The sequence below is a fragment of the Garra rufa genome, chromosome 14 (genome assembly GCF_049309525.1).
Source record: "Garra rufa chromosome 14, GarRuf1.0, whole genome shotgun sequence".
NCBI classification, from domain to species: Eukaryota; Metazoa; Chordata; class Actinopteri; order Cypriniformes; family Cyprinidae; genus Garra; species Garra rufa.
The window spans coordinates 19,395,696-19,413,943 of NC_133374.1; the positions used below are offsets into that span (position 1 = coordinate 19,395,696).

Here is an 18,248-nt window from a genome sequence, read left to right on the forward strand (position 1 = left end):
ATGTACCCTTCCAGAGAGCATTTGCAGTACTACTCGTGAGCACCACATGAGGAACAAAATCAGAAACATAACACAAAAAAAGGCAGACCATTATCTTATAAGAGATCACGTTCTCATCGGCCCTGGGAATGCAAATCAGAAAACAGAGAAGTCTTTTCTGAAAACTACTCAACACTGGAACAGCCTTTTGAGAAAGTCATGCATTATGCCAATTTGCTCACATCCATTCACACAGCCAATCAAATAAGGCTTGTGGCAGAGGTATCCCCTTTCTAAACAGTCAACAGTCATTAAAAAATTGCAACAACAACAACAACAACAACAACAACAACAAAAAAAATCAAGTAGCATACTGTGGAACGTCCATTGCCCAAACAGAGTGTTTATTTTCAGTTCTGCATTAAAATTGCATTAAGGCAGTTTTTCTTTGTTTGTAGGAATGCGAACCTCATCTGTTGCTTCAGTGCACTGAGGATGTTAAAGAGTTAGTTTACTTAAAAAAAAAAAAAAGACAATTCTGTCATTAATTACTCACCCTCGTGTCGTTCCAAACACTTAAGAACACAAATGAAAAGATTTCTGATGAAATCCGAGAGCTTTCTGACCCTGCATCAGTAGACAGCAACGCAACTAAAATGTTCCCAGACCCAGAAACGTAGTAAGCACATTTTGGATTTCATCTTAATTTCATTAATTTGTGCACTTAAGATGAACAAAGGTCTGACGGTTTGGAACGACATGAGGGTGAGTAATTAATGACAGAATTTTTATAATGTTTAAACTATCCCTTTAAATTAATCTACATTCCCTACAATAATTTCACAGATAAACGTGAGCCCGTAAAATGCTACTCTCTCAATTTCATTAATCATTCATCTCTGAATATACATTAATATGCTAGTGTACATACTTTACTCCAATGCCTGATTGTCATAACTTTTGATTCACCGTCTGAAAAAGCAACGCAGCTCCAGTATGTAAAGAAACGCCATTCCAAACTTTTACTGGTGGAAAAAACAAACACAAACAAACAAATTCTAGTAGTATTTTTATATTAATTATGTCTGTCATTAATTTTCTCATACCTTGACATCTACAATTAGAACTTATGGTTGCTGTTACAGTTTAGGCCCTCGGCAAAATAACGTTTTTTTTTTTTAGAAAAACTCAAAATATATACATAAGCTACCGCTTCAGTCTAAGATTAATCTCTACAATTCATCATCAAATTATGGAATATAAATGTAACCATGGTCTTCTCAAAAATGTGCATTCACTCGATTCTCGATTAATGATCAGCTAGTATTCACATGAGTCACTACAACGAATTTGATTAATTTTTAATCGGCCTTTCAATGTGTGTTCTTTTCTCACTTGGTCCTGGATCTTTGTGACTGAGCAAGGAAATTAAGTCTTAAAGGGAACCTTGGGTATTATGACATCTATGGCTTAATATAACATAAATGATGTGTCTAAGTGAAACATGTAGTAGAAAACCCATGAGAGATTTACATTATTGTATTTTGGACTATTGGGTGGCACCATTATGACGTGAAATGGTTGCACTCTTTGAGCTACTGGTGCTACCTGTTGCTATTTTTACTGTGACACAATTTAGAAAATAAAATACTTTTACAATGACCACAACTACCGAAAAAGCTTACAGGCTTAAACCAAATGTCATACCATTGATTTTTCCTCACAAAGAGTCTAAACACAGCCAGATATCAAGTGAAATCTGCGCTGAGAAACTCCTTCAGTGGCTGTGGTGTCACGACAAGCGTCGGCATGTTCACATCCTGCCAGGATGGCATCTAGCGTTTCTTGTCTCTGCCGTTTGTAAGCTCTTTTAGTAGCTGTGGTCTACTAAAAGCCTCAAATGCATCAGGGCTAAAGTGGAGAGAACAAAGATGCTGGTCTTTAGGAAGTTTTATCTGTCTACAGACATCTTCCAATTTTTTTTCTCCTATTTTTATCAATAGGAAAGCAGTGAAGACTTAAATCACTTCTCTTGTTCCCCTTTTTGACTAAAAATTACACACAAAAGCCACACAATGTGGCATTGTATCAGTATTTTTTTCCCCAAGTAGCTCACAGAGTGCAGCCATTTCACATCATTGAAATAATGGCACCCACCATAGTCCAAAATATGTATAAAACGATGTGCATTGATGGATTTTCTACTACATATTTTAGTAAGTAACATCATTTATGTTATATTAAGCTGTATAAGTCTCAATACCCAGGGTTCTCTTTAACATGATGTGATGTAGTGTACTTTGACTAATTAGTATTTCAAACCATCTTTGGTTGTTCCACTACTCTTCTCTTAATGCTCAAACGTCATGGTGCTCTTATAACAAAACTCTGTAGTGTACAAGACCAATTACATGAGTACAAATGCATTCTGGCCTATACTTTAGTGTGTGGGATCAATCGCAATCTATATCTTTATGGTCCACTTCCTTTGAACAAGCTCTCATAAAGTAGAGCACATGTAACGCTCAGCTGTACATCTGTATAGTTCAACATCTCCCGACAAAATCCACAATGAATCCTTCAGAAAAAAGGCCACGATTCTTCAAAGACGTAAGCTACTTAGCTAGAGGATTTGAGCGCACATGAAAGGACAGACTGCCCTACAACTCGATGTCCTCAGCTAATGTGGCGTGGAAGAGTTTTGGAAGAGAGAAAGGGGAAAAAAACCTATACCAAACCCTTCCCCCCTTTATTATATAAAAAAACGGAACAATGAATCAAAAGAGGAGGAAGTTTCATATTGGAGTGCAGCTCAATTCTAGAACAGTGTTTAAAACATCACACTGCCACTCGAAATGCAATATGAAAACCCAATATAACTCTAAAACTTTCATTAAAACTTAATTAAAAATGGTTTGGGAAAAAAAAAAACACACCTCCAGTGTTTACCTTTGCTTAGTGTTGTAACAGGAGCCTAGAGTTTCTTACTTTCTTCCTTTTTTTTAAAAGTAAAAGGTTTTCTTCAGTAGTTGTTTTCCTGTTAAAAATTGATTAATGAGTAGTGTGGTCATGGTGCAAAAGACGAAGTGCAGGAAAAAAGCTTGAGGTTTGGAACAAATCCATCAAATTGTTGCTTTACATTGAGGGCAGATTAGAATCTCCAAGTGGTTCATTTTTATAATGTCTAAACCTCCTTAACTCTAAAAGCACAGTCTTAGAGGTCAAGGATAAAACCACTGAGAGAACACATTCTTGTGTTTCTGAGTTAGCCAGAGAAGAAATCTCTTCTGGCAGAACACTGTGAAGGTGTCTATTTCATGTCACCAAACATGGTGTATTCTATAGTGTAATAAAAACAGTGGTGAAAATGTTTTTGGGGAAAGAAAAAACCCTCTTAATGTCCATAGCATCAATGGCCTTTTCTTTTAAAAATCTTGACCTGTACAATCAGTTTAAGCTGTGCAAAGCACAGCCTCCATCTTTGCTTTGAGTTCAGAGGGCTTGACAGATCCCGCCCTGATTTCTCTTCTCTTCTCATCTCATGCGGTTTTGTCTCATAAGGGGAACAATGCAAGAGGGAGGGCCTGCTTTACTCAGGAAGGGATGCTTTAGCAGCTCTTGAGCTGCGGCCCTCTGGGCAGGATCTCGCACGAGCATCCTGTCCAAGAATCCCTTGAGAAGCGGCGAGACCTATGGATACAGAACAACACTGTAAGTGGCAGTGCCAAACGTGCTTAATCAGTTCAGTACACACAGGTTTAAACATTCATGTTTCTGCCCACATGATTAAGCTTAAGGACACGGGTTTACCTTGTGGAGGTTTTTCAGCTTGGGTGGCAGATTGTCTCGAATCATTTTCATGGCCTTGAGCGGAGGTTCATTGAAGTATGGTGGCTCTCCATCCACCATTTCAATGACCATAATGCCAAGTGACCAAATATCCACCTGCAGAAACATTTGAATTGTGAGAGCTGCAGTGTTGTAATGCAACATATGTAGTAAACATATGACTTACCTCTGGTCCATATGGGAGTCTTGAGATGAGCTCAGGAGCCATCCAATAGGGCGTTCCTACGAGAGACTTCCTGCGCTGCACCTCTTTTGAGACCTGGGCGCAAAAGCCAAAGTCTGACAGCTTCACCTGCAAATGACAATGAGATGTTATTTATACATATAGTGCTGTCAATTGCTTAAAAAAAAAAAAATAAAATAAAAATCATACATTGAATACTAGGGTTGTAACAATGTCAAAATCTCACAATACGATGATATCACGATATGAACCCCACAATACAATATTTATTGCAATATAAAAAAAAAAAAAAAAAGAAAGAATTTTGTACATTTTAAAGTAAAATGATTCTAAGCTCAAACCCATGTGCTTAACTAGGAAAACTTAAGTCAGAAAAAGTCTCAAATAATTGACTGAATACCTGAAATTTAAAAGGGACTCAACCTACTTTTTAGTTGTGATGTACAGTCGTGACCAAAAGTTGAGAATTACATAAATATTGGAAATTGGAAAAGTTGCTGCATAAGTTTTTATAATAGCAATTTGCATATAGTCCAGAATATTATGAAGAGTGATCAGATGAATTTCATAGTCTTTCTTTGCCATGAAAATGAACTTAATCCCAAAAAAAACTTTCCACTGCATTTCATTGCTGTCATTAAAGGACCTGCTGAGATCATTTCAGTAATCATCTTGTTAACTCAGGTGAGAATGTTGACGAGCACAAGGCTGGAGATCATTATGTCAGGCTGATTGGGTTAGAATGGCAGACTTGACAAGTTAAAAGGAGGGTGATGCTTGAAATCATTGTTCTTCCATTGTTAACCATGGTGACCTGCAAAGAAACGCGTGCAGCCATCATTGCGTTGCATAAAAATGGCTTCACAGGCAAGGATATTGTGGCTACTAAGATTGCACCTAAATCAACAATTTATAGGATCATCAAGAACTTCAAGGAAAGAGGTTCATCTTGTTAAGAAGGCTTCAGGGCGTCCAAGAAAGTCCAGCAAGCGCCGGGATCGTCTCCTAAAGAGGATTCAGCTGCGGGATCGGAGTGCCACCAGTGCAGAGCTTGCTCAGGAATGGCAGCAGGCAGGTGTGAGCGCATCTGTACGCACAGTGAGGCCAAGACTTTTGGAAGATGGCCTGGTGTCAAGAAGGGCAGCAAAGAAGCCACTTCTCTCCAAAAAAAAAAAAAAAAAAAAAAAAAAAAAAAAAAAAAAAACAACATCAGGGACAGATTGATTTTCTGCAAAAAGTATGGCGAATGGACTGCTGAGGACTGGGGCAAAGTCATATTCTCCGATGAAGCCTCTTTCCGATTGTTTGGGGCATCTGGAAAAAGGCTTGTCCGGAGAAGAAAAGGTGAGCGCTACCATCAGTCCTGTGTCATGCCAACAGTAAAGCATCCTGAGACCATTCATGTGTGGGGTTGCTTCTCATCCAAGGGAGTGGGCTCACTCACAATTTTGCCCAAAAACACAGCCATGAATAAAGAATGGTACCAAAACACTCTCCAACAGCAACTTCTTCCAACAATCCAACAACAGTTTGGTGAAGAGCAATGCATTTTCCAGCACGATGGAGCACCGTGCCATAAGGCAAAAGTGATAACTAAGTGGCTCGGGGACCAAAACGTTGAAATTTTGGGTCCATGGCCTGGAAACTCCCCAGATCTTAATCCCATTGAGAACTTGTGGTCAATCCTCAAGAGGCGGGTGGACAAACAAAAACCCACTAATTCTGACAAACTCCAAGAAGTGATTATGAAAGAATGGCTTGCTATCAGTCAGGATTTGGCCCAGAAGTTGATTGAGAGCATGCCCAGTCGAATTGCAGAGGTCCTGAAAAAGAAGGGCCAACACTGCAAATACTGACTCTTTGCATAAATGTCATGTAATTGTCGATAAAAGCCTTTGAAACGTATGAAGTGCTTGTAATTATATTTCAGTACATCACAGAAACAACTGAAACAAAGATCTAAAAGCAGTTGAGCAGCAAACTTTGTGAAAACTAATATTTGTGTCATTCTCAAAACTTTTGGCCACGACTGTACTGTCTCAGTCTAAATTACATTCAAACTAGTGTTTTAGGAACATAGCCAAACAAATTAGAATATAGTAATAATAATAATAATAATAATAATAATAATAATAATAATAATAATAATAACAACAACAAAAATAACAACAAATGACAGTAATACCCATATATTGTAAAACAACTGCACTGTAAAATAAATGAAAATTCATATTTAATAGATGTATTATTTTTGCTTTACACTACAGTAATTCCAATACTTCTTTCCTAAATTCTACACTTGAAAAATATATTTTGAATTTGTACTGCAGTAACATTACCCCATTTAAACCACAAACTGTCAGCAATTCATACTGCACTTTTAAGCTTTTATTTCAAAAGAAAACTCCAGCTTCAGTAAAAACAGGCTTACAAAAACGCATCTGGCACAAAAAAGCATAACTTTTGCCCGTTGCATTTCCAAACGCGTGCTAAACTCAAAGTACATGCAATAAAATTGAAAACACCGGATCACGAGCTGATCGCCTGAACGAAGTGCACACTTTGCTTTGAAACATGCAGAGAAAACACTTGAAGGAATTAAGCTATATTGCACTTTCAAGATTTAGTTTGTTTGACAGACACTGTGTCAAAGCATAATGGCCCAAAACACAACTTTAAAGACCTTTTGGCCTGGTTTCATAGACAGTACATAGCCTAAACCAGGATTAGCCCATAGTTCAGTTAAGACATTTAATTTTTACAAACGCACCTTGAGAAAAAAAAACATTACTGGTGTGCATCTTGAGACAAAACAAAGGCACTGATATATTTTAAGATCAGTCAGTGCAAGTTTCTTTTAGTTGAAACAGCTCAGACTTACAGGCTTAAGCCATGTCTGTGAAACCGGGGGTTTATGTTGGAATAAGAAGCTTAAAGGAACACTCCACTTTTTTTGGAAATAGGCTCATTCTCCAACTCCCCCCGAGTTAATAAGTTGATTTTTACCATTTTGAAATCCATTCAGCCGTTCTCCTGTTCTGGCGATATCACTTTTAGCATAGCTTAGCATAGATCATTGAATCCTATTAGACCAATAGCATCGCGTTCAAAAATGACCAACGAGTTTCCATATTTGTTGTATTTAAAACTTGACTCTTCTGTAGTTATATCGTGTACTAAGACCGGTGGAAATGCAAAGCTGCGAGTTTCTAGGCTGATAAGATTAGGAACTACACTTCCATTCCGCCGTAATAGTCAAGGAAGTTTGCTGCCGTAATATGGCTGAAGCAGGCGGAGTATTATCAGAAATGAGTTCCCAGCTAGTTTAGCATTTGCACATGTGCTGCGTGGTATTACTGCGCCTGCTTCAGCCTTATTACGCCAGCAAACTTCCTTGACTATTACGCCGGAATGGGAGTGTAGTTCCTAATCTTATCAGCCTAGAAACTCGCAGCTTTGCATTTCCACCGGTGGAGTGAAAAGGGAAAAAAGTGGAGTGTTCCTTTAAATATTTGAAAAACTACACTTTTCCCCCGAAAGACCTATCATTTCATATTGTCATGTGATCACGATGATAGAGACAGTTTTGCTATCGCGATACCATGATAGTGATAATACTTTTAGATCCCTACTAAACACTAAATTAAATAAAAATGAATCCTTAAAGCTACAAAATGTATTGATTTTCTCTTTTGTTCTTTGATTACCAGACATCACAGCAGATGGGTTATCAGGTTATTTGGCTGCACTATTTACTTCAAGAGCTGCCCGCTGAACGTGACGCAGATCTGACTCGCATGTTCATCGTTTCTTTCTCGCTTCAATATTAAATTATATATGCTACAGCACAAGCTGGTGCATTTGTGCGTGCAAGTGAAGCGCATGTTTTACGAACACAGTATAGTGGCTGACAGGAGAGCTAAATTGATTTTTACTGACACATCTGTGTTAATGTGCTAATTTTGAAAGCACTAATATATCCGCACAAATCAAGGCTTTTATTTACCCTTGTTTTTTCAATTGGTTGGGATTGCGTTAATATGCATCTAAAGGTCACTGTACTTCAATGTACAGGTCACTCATCTTTTCAATGTAATAATAAACTGCTGGTGTTTTTCCACACTTGTTAGATTAGTAACACAAGAGACAATGGCAGGTCTGTTAAGCTGCATATAGACAAACTATTAATAGTTCACCAAGATGGCATTTTAATCGAGAAGTGCATGTGATCATTCTCATGCACAGCAAGATCACTGGCAAGTACATATGCAAAGTTCGAAAGCAGCTATCTGTCAGTCAGATCATTATCAGAAATTTTTATTATTTTTCTATAATTTTGGTTCCAAAGTTGAGTACATTTGACATCCTTAATGTAGATAGAAATATAAAATTATGACTTTCATAAATGTGTGAATAATGAGACACTGGTTAATATTTTAACTCTCATCATGTGCTCTAAAACATTGCAAAAGAGCGTGTGAAAGTGAAAAAAGACCTGTTCGAATGAAAAAATTGCTTAATTGGTTTTAATATGGCTTGTCAAATTTGCAGTGAAAACTTGTGCAATACTTGCTTGACTAACTACACAAGAAATTATGCCCTCTGGGATATTGCATGAGAAGTAGCATCAGAAATATGCAAGAGGAAATGAAACTTGTAAGGTCAAACACATACACAGACAACCAGCCCCTGCCGAGAAACAGCTGAGGGTGGCTGAAAGAACTTCCGCCTGTTTCAACCAGATACAATGAAGCACAGACCCCTTTCAACAAACCACAGCCTATTTCAGCACCGACCAAAAAAAAGATATGGGTTTGGTATCATGGCCGGATATTGCGAGATTATATTTCTGTGAATGCGTGAAGTATGTGGCTACCAAAAAAGAAGTATATGCCGATTATGTGATATTTCGGTTTTTTAAACAGGGTCTATCAGGGCTTTGAGGTCTCTTAAGTGAAGCACCCAAGCAAATGATTATGCTTTTGAGGTTTCTGCACTTGGTCAACAATTTAATTCTGCTTTTGTATACTGCTGAGCTAATAGCACATCTAGATCATTTTCTCACACATGCAGATCTGAGAATACAAAAACTGCCAAAAACCTGTTTAAACATCAACACGGAGGTTCTCAGAAAACACCACCACATTGGCAGTAAGTAGGGCAGATTTCTGAACTCATGACAAGTCAAAACATGACTTCTGAGGCTCAAGTTCTGCAGACAGTAGGCCTGAAGGACTAAATGTCGTCTGATGTCATTTAAGTGGATTTTTTATTTAATAGTGGTGAGGGACTTACCCTGCCATCATGGGTCAGAAGAATAGAATCACTCTTAATGTCTCTGTGAATGACTCCCTGGGAGTGAAGGACCGAGAGAGCTTTCAGAACAGAGAGACACACGGTGGCAATCTGCTCCTCATTCATCCTGACAAAAAAAAAAACAAACAAAGAAAATAATGGAAATGTTAAACGTTGAATGAAATCATTACAGGCTGAAAAAAAAATCATCATACAGACTGAATGACATGCCAAACTGGGCTGCTGTGATACCCTGCCACCTAGTGGTACTGCACTATACCTCAGTAACAGGTGAATGGGCTTTAAACATATCTACTACATGTTTGTATTACAGTATGTACCCCAGTCAAAAGTGTTTGAACAGTAAGGTTTTTAATGTTTTTTTAAAGACGTCTCTTCTGCTTATTAAGCCTGCATTTATTTGATGCAAAATACAGCAAAAGCAGTAATATTGTAAAATTTTTTTGCTATTTTAAAAAACTGCTTTCTATTTGAATGCATTTTAAAATGTAATTTATTTCTGTGATTTCAAAGCAGAATTTTCAGCATCATTACTCCAGTCTTCAGTGTCACATGATCTTTTAGAAACCATTCTAATATGTTGATTTGCTGTTCAAGAAACATTTATTATTCTGTGATGAAAAGAAAGATACAAAGATAAGCATTTATCTGAAATAAAAAGCTTTCGTAACATTATACACTGTAGCATTCAAAAGCCTGGAGTCAGTTTAAGAAATAATCTAAATCAATACTTTTATTTAGCAAGGATGCCTTTAATTTATCAAAAGTGATATGAAGATAATGATGCTAAAAAATCTGCTTTGAAATCACAGGAATAAATTAAATTTTAAAATATTTTCAAATAGAATACAGTTATTTTAATATTTTATATAGTTACTATTTATTTTAATATAGTAAAATATTTCACAATAACCGTTTTTGCTGTACTTTGGATCAAATAAATGCAGGCTTGGTGAGCAGAGAAGTCTACTTTTAAAAAAACATTAAAATCTTTTGACTTTGATTTTTTTTTTCTGTCAAAAGACAACAATGAATTAATTCTTAAAGATGGGAGGTCTTATGGTTGATCATATCTGACCCTGGACCACAAAACCAGTCATAAGAGTAAATTTTTTCTAATTGAGATTTATACATCATCTGAAATCTGAATAAATAAGCTTTCCATTGATGTATGGTTTGTTAGGATAGGACACCTATTTGAAAATCTGGAATCTGAGGGTGCAAATGAATCAATTGAGAAAAATCGCCTTTAAAAGTTTTCCAAATGAAGTTCTTAGCAACGCATATTACTAATTAAAAATTAGGTTTTGATATATTTACAGAAGGAAATGAAAAAAATATCTTAATGGAACATGATCTTTACTTAATATCCTAATAATTTGTGGCATAAAAGAAAAAATCAATAATTCTGACTTGTATTTTTGGCTATTGCTACAAATATACTCATGCTACTTAAGACTAGTTTTGTGGTCCAGGGTCACATATTTTCAGTTTAGTGGGTTATTTGGTGTGGTTAAAAAAACAAAAAAACAAAAAAAAAACATGTGCGGATAAATAAAACACACTTTTAAAAAAAATGCATATACAATAAAATAGATATAAAAAGAAACAGGAACTGATACAATGAGTCATTTTAAACATAATCTGAAAGTATGCATGATTAAGAACATAACTTATAGTAATTCAAACAATTAGTGATTCTACTTCTAAGAAATACTTGCCTGGTATGTGTGACTATGTCAGTCAAAGCTCCACCTTCAAGGAACTCCATGACAACCCAGAGTTCATCCCCTACTAAGTAACTGTTGTACATCTCCACCACGTTCTCATGGTGATAGTCCCGCATGATCACCACCTTAGAAACAAGAAACAAAGCCGGCAGAAGGTTTCTATTTAAAAATCTCATTACGTGGCTAAGGAAAGACTTTGTGGGAGGAAACTCAACCAGCAGATATAATTTCCACACAATGTCTTCATGTACGAACGACAAACAGCAGCTTTTCAATCACCAAGTTGGAATTTCAGCATTAAGCTCCCATGTGTTGCATATCGCACACAAACACCTTTCTGAACAACCAATTATATCATTGTAATCTCCCGTGGGTTGCACCCACCTCGTTAAACAGCAATTCTCGCCGCTGCTGTTTTCGCAGATCCATCTTCTTCACAGCCACCAGCTTGCCTGTGGTCTTCACTGTAGCAATACAAACAATGCCGGTGGAGCCTTCTCCAATCTTGATGTAGTGGTCTAGATATGTGCGTGGGTCCCCAGGGTCAACCACCATCTGCAGAGCAGCACGGAACTGTTCGTGGGAGACCCGCTGTGGCTCTCTCTGAGGTGAGCGTGTCTGCTGTGGTGGTGCAGCCGGGGCTGGTGGTTTTGGCGCTGGGGGGATCTGCTGGCTGTGAGAGGGCTCAGGGCCTAAGGCTGGGTGGGAGGCGTGATGCTGGGGTTCTGCTCTGTTCTGCCCCTGAGAAGCACTTTTACCACCGCTGTTTCCAGCTCGGACTGCCCCGGTAGAGGGACCATTGTGGTGGGAAGGTTCATGAGATTTTCCTGGTTTTAAATCCTGCATAACAAGCATAAAAACCTATTTAAAATAATTATTTATTTATATATAAATTCTAAAATTATTATTATATAAAATTGTTTAAAATATTATATATATACAGTTGAGTTTAAAAGTTTACATACACCTTGCAGAATCTGCAAAATGTTAATTACTTTACCAAAATAAGAGGAATTATACAAAACACGTGTTATTTTTTTTTTTTATTTAGTACTGACCTGAATAAGAAATAACAGTTTTATTTATAAAAATGGCCCTGTTCAAAAGTTTAAGTGATTCTTAATACTATGTTGTTAACTGAATGAACCATAGCTGTGTTTTTTTTTTTTTTTTAGTGTAGTGTCTAGTTGTTCACAAGTCCCTTGTTTGTCCTAAACAGTTTAACTGCCCACTGTTCTTCAGAAAAATCCTTCAGGTCCCACAAATTCTTTGGTTTTTCTGCGTCTTTGTGTATGTGAACCTTTTCTAGCAATGACTGTATGGATTTTGAAATCAATTTTTTCACACTGTGGACAACTGAGAAACTCATATGCAACTATTACAGAAGGTTCAAATGCTCACTGATACTTCAGAAGGAAAAACAATGCATTAAGATCTTAGAGCTGAATTTGCAAATCAGAGTAAATGTAACTGATTTTGTCTTCTAGGAAACATGCAAGTATCTTCTGTAGCTTCTGAAGGGCAGTACAAAAAAATAAAAATAAATGATATTTAGGCAAAATAAGAAAATTTTACAATCTGCATTCTGTTCAAAAGTTTACACCGCTGACTCTTAATGCATCATCTTTTTCTTCTGGAGCTTCAGTGGGCGTTTGAACCTTCTGTAATAGTTGCATATGAGTTTCTCAGTTGTCCTCAGTGTGAAAAGATGGATCTTAAAATAATTCAGCCCTTGTTGGAAAGGGTTCAATTACACAAACATGCTCAAAAACAACAGAATTTGTGGGATTATATATATATTTTTTATATTTTATTTGATAATATATAATCCTATAGAAGTGTATATTTATTTTTACTAATTATTTTTATAATAAATTACACAACATACATTTTTTTATTTAAAAAAATATATACGTACACATACGCACACATATACATGTGTACAACACTTAGCAGCCCAGCCCTATTTAAAAAAACAACAACAATAATTCATATTGTGGAAACAAGGTAGTATATTTCGTATATTTCTGTGTACCTGGCCACTGGGATTCCTCCCAGAGTCACTTTCAGCTCGTGGGTACGTGTTGAAAGGTCTGCCGGTCTGTTGTGCCGTCTTTATCACTCCCTCTGTAACAGGTAGGTTAGGGGTGCGGATATTTGGCCCAGATAGTGGTCTCTTCTCACGTGGTGACTGTGGGCTGCTGTCTCTCCCAGTGTAGCTAGATTTGGGCCTCTTATCGTTGGCCCCCTCTCGCCTGACCACCTGATCGTGATAATCACGTGGCTCTCGGTCTCTGTCTCTTTCTCGTTCTCTGTGCTGGGGTGGTGCGGCTGGCCCTCCAGGCTCTTTGTGTCTGCTGGGCTCCTGACCGCGAGGCTGCTGGTGAGGTCGGCTGTCTTCTCTGGATGAACGTCCTGGGCGCTGAGACTGTCTGGGATCAGCACCTGGGTGCTCCTGACGTGGTTTCTCCCTACATACATTAAAATTATACATATTGCCATTGCAGTCTGTGGAAACTGAAACAAAATATTTAAATTGGAATAAGAGAAATAAGTAGTGCACCTCTCTTTGCCATCTCCATATCGATCAGGGTGTCTGTATTGAGTGTGTTCTCCATTCTCATGACCCCCTCCTGATGAACCGGAGTCTCTGCGTGGTTGCGGTGGTGGGCTGCCTCTCCGTAAGGAGTTTGAGCGGATCACCGACATGGTCTCAAATTCATCCAGAAGCCACGTGAGAGAGCCATCGTCACCGATCTTACGACCCCGTACAATGGCCTGTGCAATACAAACAGGTAATGAGATACTTGAGGCATTCTCATATTCAATTCAGACAAGAGAACAATTTATTAGGAGGTTCAGCAACAAGAACCAAGTACCAGTTGTGCAACTGAATATTATGGAAAAACTAAAGACCTAGACCAAGCACTCATGCCCTCTGACCTTGCGTGGCTCTACAGTAGTGATGACTGTGGCGTCAATAAAGGGTTTGGGCCTCTTGGCAGTGTCCTCAATGAGGCTTTGCCATTGGCGTGGAAGACCCACAAACTTCTGCTCCTGCTCATCAAAATCCGTGTGGACACGATGCTCAAAATTGGAGGGGGCTGAGATCTGGATGCGTTGCTTTTTCTTCTTGCTGAACATGGCTGCAGCAAAGCATCAGACCTAGAAACAGGGAAAGACAAAAATGATTACTGAATAATCATTCACTCTAAGTTTACATGTTTTGATGTCCATATATTCAAGAAATGACATTGGCTATAGCATTTCTATCGTAAAGAAATGGCCAAATATTAAAGATTAAGTGAACACTTGAATTAAATGTTGAGTCAATATACATTTTTTACTACAAATAAATTAATCATGATTAATGATCAGATTGCTCGATTAATCATCAGATTACGCCATTACCAAAATAATCGTTAGTGACAGCCCTTTCATGTATGTATTTTAGATCATTTTAAAGGTTATTGTTTTTCAAAAAAAAAAAAATAATAATAATAAGAATAAGAATAATATTATATTTTACATTATATTATATTATATATATATTCCGATTACTCAATCATCAGAATAAATCGATCGGTTACTCGATTGCAAAAATAATTGTTAGTGATAGCCCTCAACTGGAGGAATGGCTGCTAAAAAAAAAATCACAGGATTTAAATATATTTTACATTGTATAAACATAATTTATTTTAAAAATAAATCTGTTTTTACTGTATTTTTAATGTAACAACAGCAGCCCTGGTGAGCATTAGAGACAAACAGACAAAAAAGTACCCACTCAGTCTTTTCTATCATAGTGTACATAGAAAGAAATGGGTAATAAAATCCAGACAAATAAATCAAAGTACAAGTAACTAATGACACCATTCTATGAAGTGACATTTTAGATTAATATTAGTAGTGAATTACAAGTCGGTTTCACACCTCACAAGTACAGACAAAGAAACATCAATTATCAAATTCACATCCAAGTCTTATTGTTGACAGAAAACTTGAGATCGCAATTAACACTTTGTCCATTCACAAAACATGGAAGACACACAAAGGCGGCTGCTGGATTTAAAATGTCAGCTCTTTCACTTCACCTTTCTGAGCATTTCAACAACAGTCTCTTTATGCAGTACAAAGAGCTGCCCAGCTTTCCATACTTTTGCCCTGCCCATTCTCTCCATGGGTATCAGAGACACTCCCAGAAGCCAAATACTGGACTCTGATATGTGTGGGCCGAAACCCCCCCTCCCACACCTGACAGGCTAGGCCTGGGAAAACTCAGCTGCTTCCTGGGACGATGCAACAGCAAGAGGCATTTTTCAAAAGTGTGGAAGCATTTGAAGTGTAACCTGATCTTTTGTAAAGATGTCAGCTTGGGCACAAGGTCACAGCTCCAGGAGTCTTGGAACCAGTGTGAATGTGCTGAACACTGAGGGTAATGAAAACACTGAAGTACTCAAATAAAAGTTGCAGAACTGGAAAATATTCAAACTAGTTTCCAGAAGCAGATATACATGCACTAGGGGAAAAAAAGACTGCAAATACAGTGCAAAGGAAATATTTAAAGCACTGTGATGAGCAGTCATAACTCATAATTGACATTTTGATGAGCCAAGTACTTTCACAAAGGACTGTGATAAAGGAGTAATTGTTAAATACGACATTGCTTGCCTATGCTGTAGCAACATACTGTTACAATTGCCAAGATATACCCTGGAGTAGCCTGGTGCTAAGGAGCCTTTCAAGGATAGCCTGGAAAAATCCAGACCCTAATCTATTAAGATTAAGGGTCTGGGATCGAGCAATGAAAACTGCCTAACTCGAGGGGCGGCACCAAGCATGCATTTGAAACTCTAACTGCACGCAATTGGATAACGCCACGACCAATCACAACAATACACGCTTAGCTACCAGCAGAGCTAAATGATGTTTCATTAACAAAGTTTGGGAGAAGCACGTCAGATGCTTAGCGTAAACATCACAAGTCAATCAGCGCCATAGGTTTAAATACAGCTGACTCACCTCAATTCACTGGATGGTTTATCAGTAAACCTCCACCACCCCATCTCATCACTCCGAGTTCTCGCTACTCCTATTGGGGGGTAACGTACTCTGGGTTCGGGCCACTCCCGAGCTCGGAGCCCTTCACCGGACAGCACGCCAAACATGCACTACTATTCTCCGGCTAATTATATGTAAGCGTGAACTCGTGAACTGATAGATTAAACTCTTGCCATATCCAGTCGGCAAAACAGCAAAAACGTCCTTCTTGCAAAGGAACGATTCGAGTTTTCGTTTTTCTGTTCCTCTTTTATATGGAAAGCCAAGTCTAACTCGTTCATTGTAGCGGCCAAAGCCGTTTCAAACAACTTGTTCATCTGTAGCAACAGCGATCTTTCAAAGTTTACTATATGATTCGGACGTCGCAGTGCTGTCATCATCAGCTTAGCTCGCCTCTGGCCCGCCTACATCAGATACACCAATTTGATTGGTTCCCACAATTGCTTACGTATTGCAGTAACCTGCATCATTGCTTGATGCCAGAGTGTCTTGCAGAGACAATTCAAATTGTGCTCTCGCGAGACCTCTGGATTTCCAGGGTATTTCAAGGACACACTGATGACAGATCTGTAGCTGAATGCTGATAGGAAGAAGTGAACAAAAACAAGCGAGCAAATTCATAATATTTTGCACTATTGCACTATAAAGTTATTAGTAGTAACTAGTGTTGGGCGATGTTTGCAGATGAAAAGAACGGGGGGGGGGGGGGCACACTTACTTGCTGCACAGTCTGCAACTTTTGTTAGGGCTAGGGATGTAACGGTATTGTAAATACCGTCGTACCGCAATAGCAAATTTTTTCGATACTACCGTGGTCGCATGACTCGATAAAACCATATAGGTCTTCTAAGAAAAGTTTGCTCAGGCGAATGGAGCGAACGGGAGGTAGCGGGAACTACAATTCCCATCAGCCCAGGTGTGGCCGTCATCCTTTGCGGTCTGTTGCCCGCCCCCCTTGAACGTCAAGTTCCCTTTATTTTCGATATAGCGCCAGATCACAATAGAAGTCATTTAAGGTTATCTTTCCTATAGAACAGGTCTATACATTGTTCTTTTATTAAACAAACTAAATTGCCTTATGTTATTTATCTTATTTACACGAAGGCATGTCATTTCTGTCTCTACACTGTCACGCGTTTACAATGTCTCCTCCGCGAAAACACGGACTGGATCGCGGACTCCATTCATAAAAACGGAATTTACTATAGCGCGAAATGCCACGGAATTTGTCGATTATAGGATTAATAAATCAAAAGTTGGTCTGTCACTTAATTCAAATCGCGATATGGACTAGTGTCTGTGAAAACTGAAATGGAGAAAGACCGTTTTAATATGAATCCTGCATGTTCCGTTTGCCTCTGTGTGTATGAATGGAGGAGACACGTTTTTGTTTTTTTACTACACTCATACTGAAATAATTTACATAAAACAATATATATGATAAAAAATAAATATTACAACAAGATTAACCACTTAATTGTAGAACAAAAATACTACAATTATTATTTAAACGTTTTAAACTGAATATAATTTTTCTTCCATGTATTGATTTTAACAGTAAACTTCTGTTTGTTTGCCAAAAATTAAAAGGGTTTATTTTTCATTTGATTAAAAATAAATGTTTATTCTTTCATTTGATTATCAGAAAAATAAAAACACACAAGAATTTCTAAAAAAAAAAAAAATAAAAAAATAAAAAATGCAAAAGATTATGGAGCCCTATTGTTCAAAATGTTAAAACATAGTTTTGGACTTATTTTTCCACTGAAATGAATGTTTTCGTTACTACACAATAGTGTTGTCACGGTACCAAAATTTCAGTATTCGGTACCAATACCACTGAAAATCCACGGTTCTCGGTACCAATTTCGGTACCAAAGCAAAACACAATAACATATTAATTGAGCAACACACTATTTTTTTATTAATAAAGTTAAGCAAAAATAAAATGTACAAAAAAAACTTTGTAAAAAAAAATTCTTTATACTTACGTAAAATTTTGTTAGTTTTTCCACAGGTTAAAAAAGTATTTCAAGGATTGTAAACATTTTAGTAGTTAAATAACATCTAAATAAATTACAGGCATAAAAAATGTAAACAAGCTTCACCCAAAACTTTGTCATATTTCT

General features: G+C 37.5%; 1 protein-coding gene across 1 annotated transcript in view; it reads right to left on the reverse strand.

Moving 5' to 3' along the window:
- Nucleotides 1–2,756: 2,756 nt before the first annotated feature.
- The window catches only part of pak4 (p21 protein (Cdc42/Rac)-activated kinase 4), a 36,514-nt gene continuing 21,022 nt past the window's right edge, over nt 2,757–18,248 (reverse strand). Inside the window, exons 2-10 of the mRNA XM_073817624.1 lie at nt 14,002–14,223; nt 13,622–13,836; nt 13,094–13,529; nt 11,443–11,898; nt 11,050–11,183; nt 9,308–9,434; nt 3,995–4,120; nt 3,790–3,924; nt 2,757–3,669 (exon numbers count right to left, since the gene is read on the reverse strand). Coding sequence (XP_073673725.1) covers nt 3,514–3,669; nt 3,790–3,924; nt 3,995–4,120; nt 9,308–9,434; nt 11,050–11,183; nt 11,443–11,898; nt 13,094–13,529; nt 13,622–13,836; nt 14,002–14,202 — 1,986 coding nt within the window. The 5' untranslated portion in view covers nt 14,203–14,223 and the 3' untranslated portion in view covers nt 2,757–3,513. The remainder of the gene's footprint in view (nt 3,670–3,789; nt 3,925–3,994; nt 4,121–9,307; nt 9,435–11,049; nt 11,184–11,442; nt 11,899–13,093; nt 13,530–13,621; nt 13,837–14,001; nt 14,224–18,248) is intronic.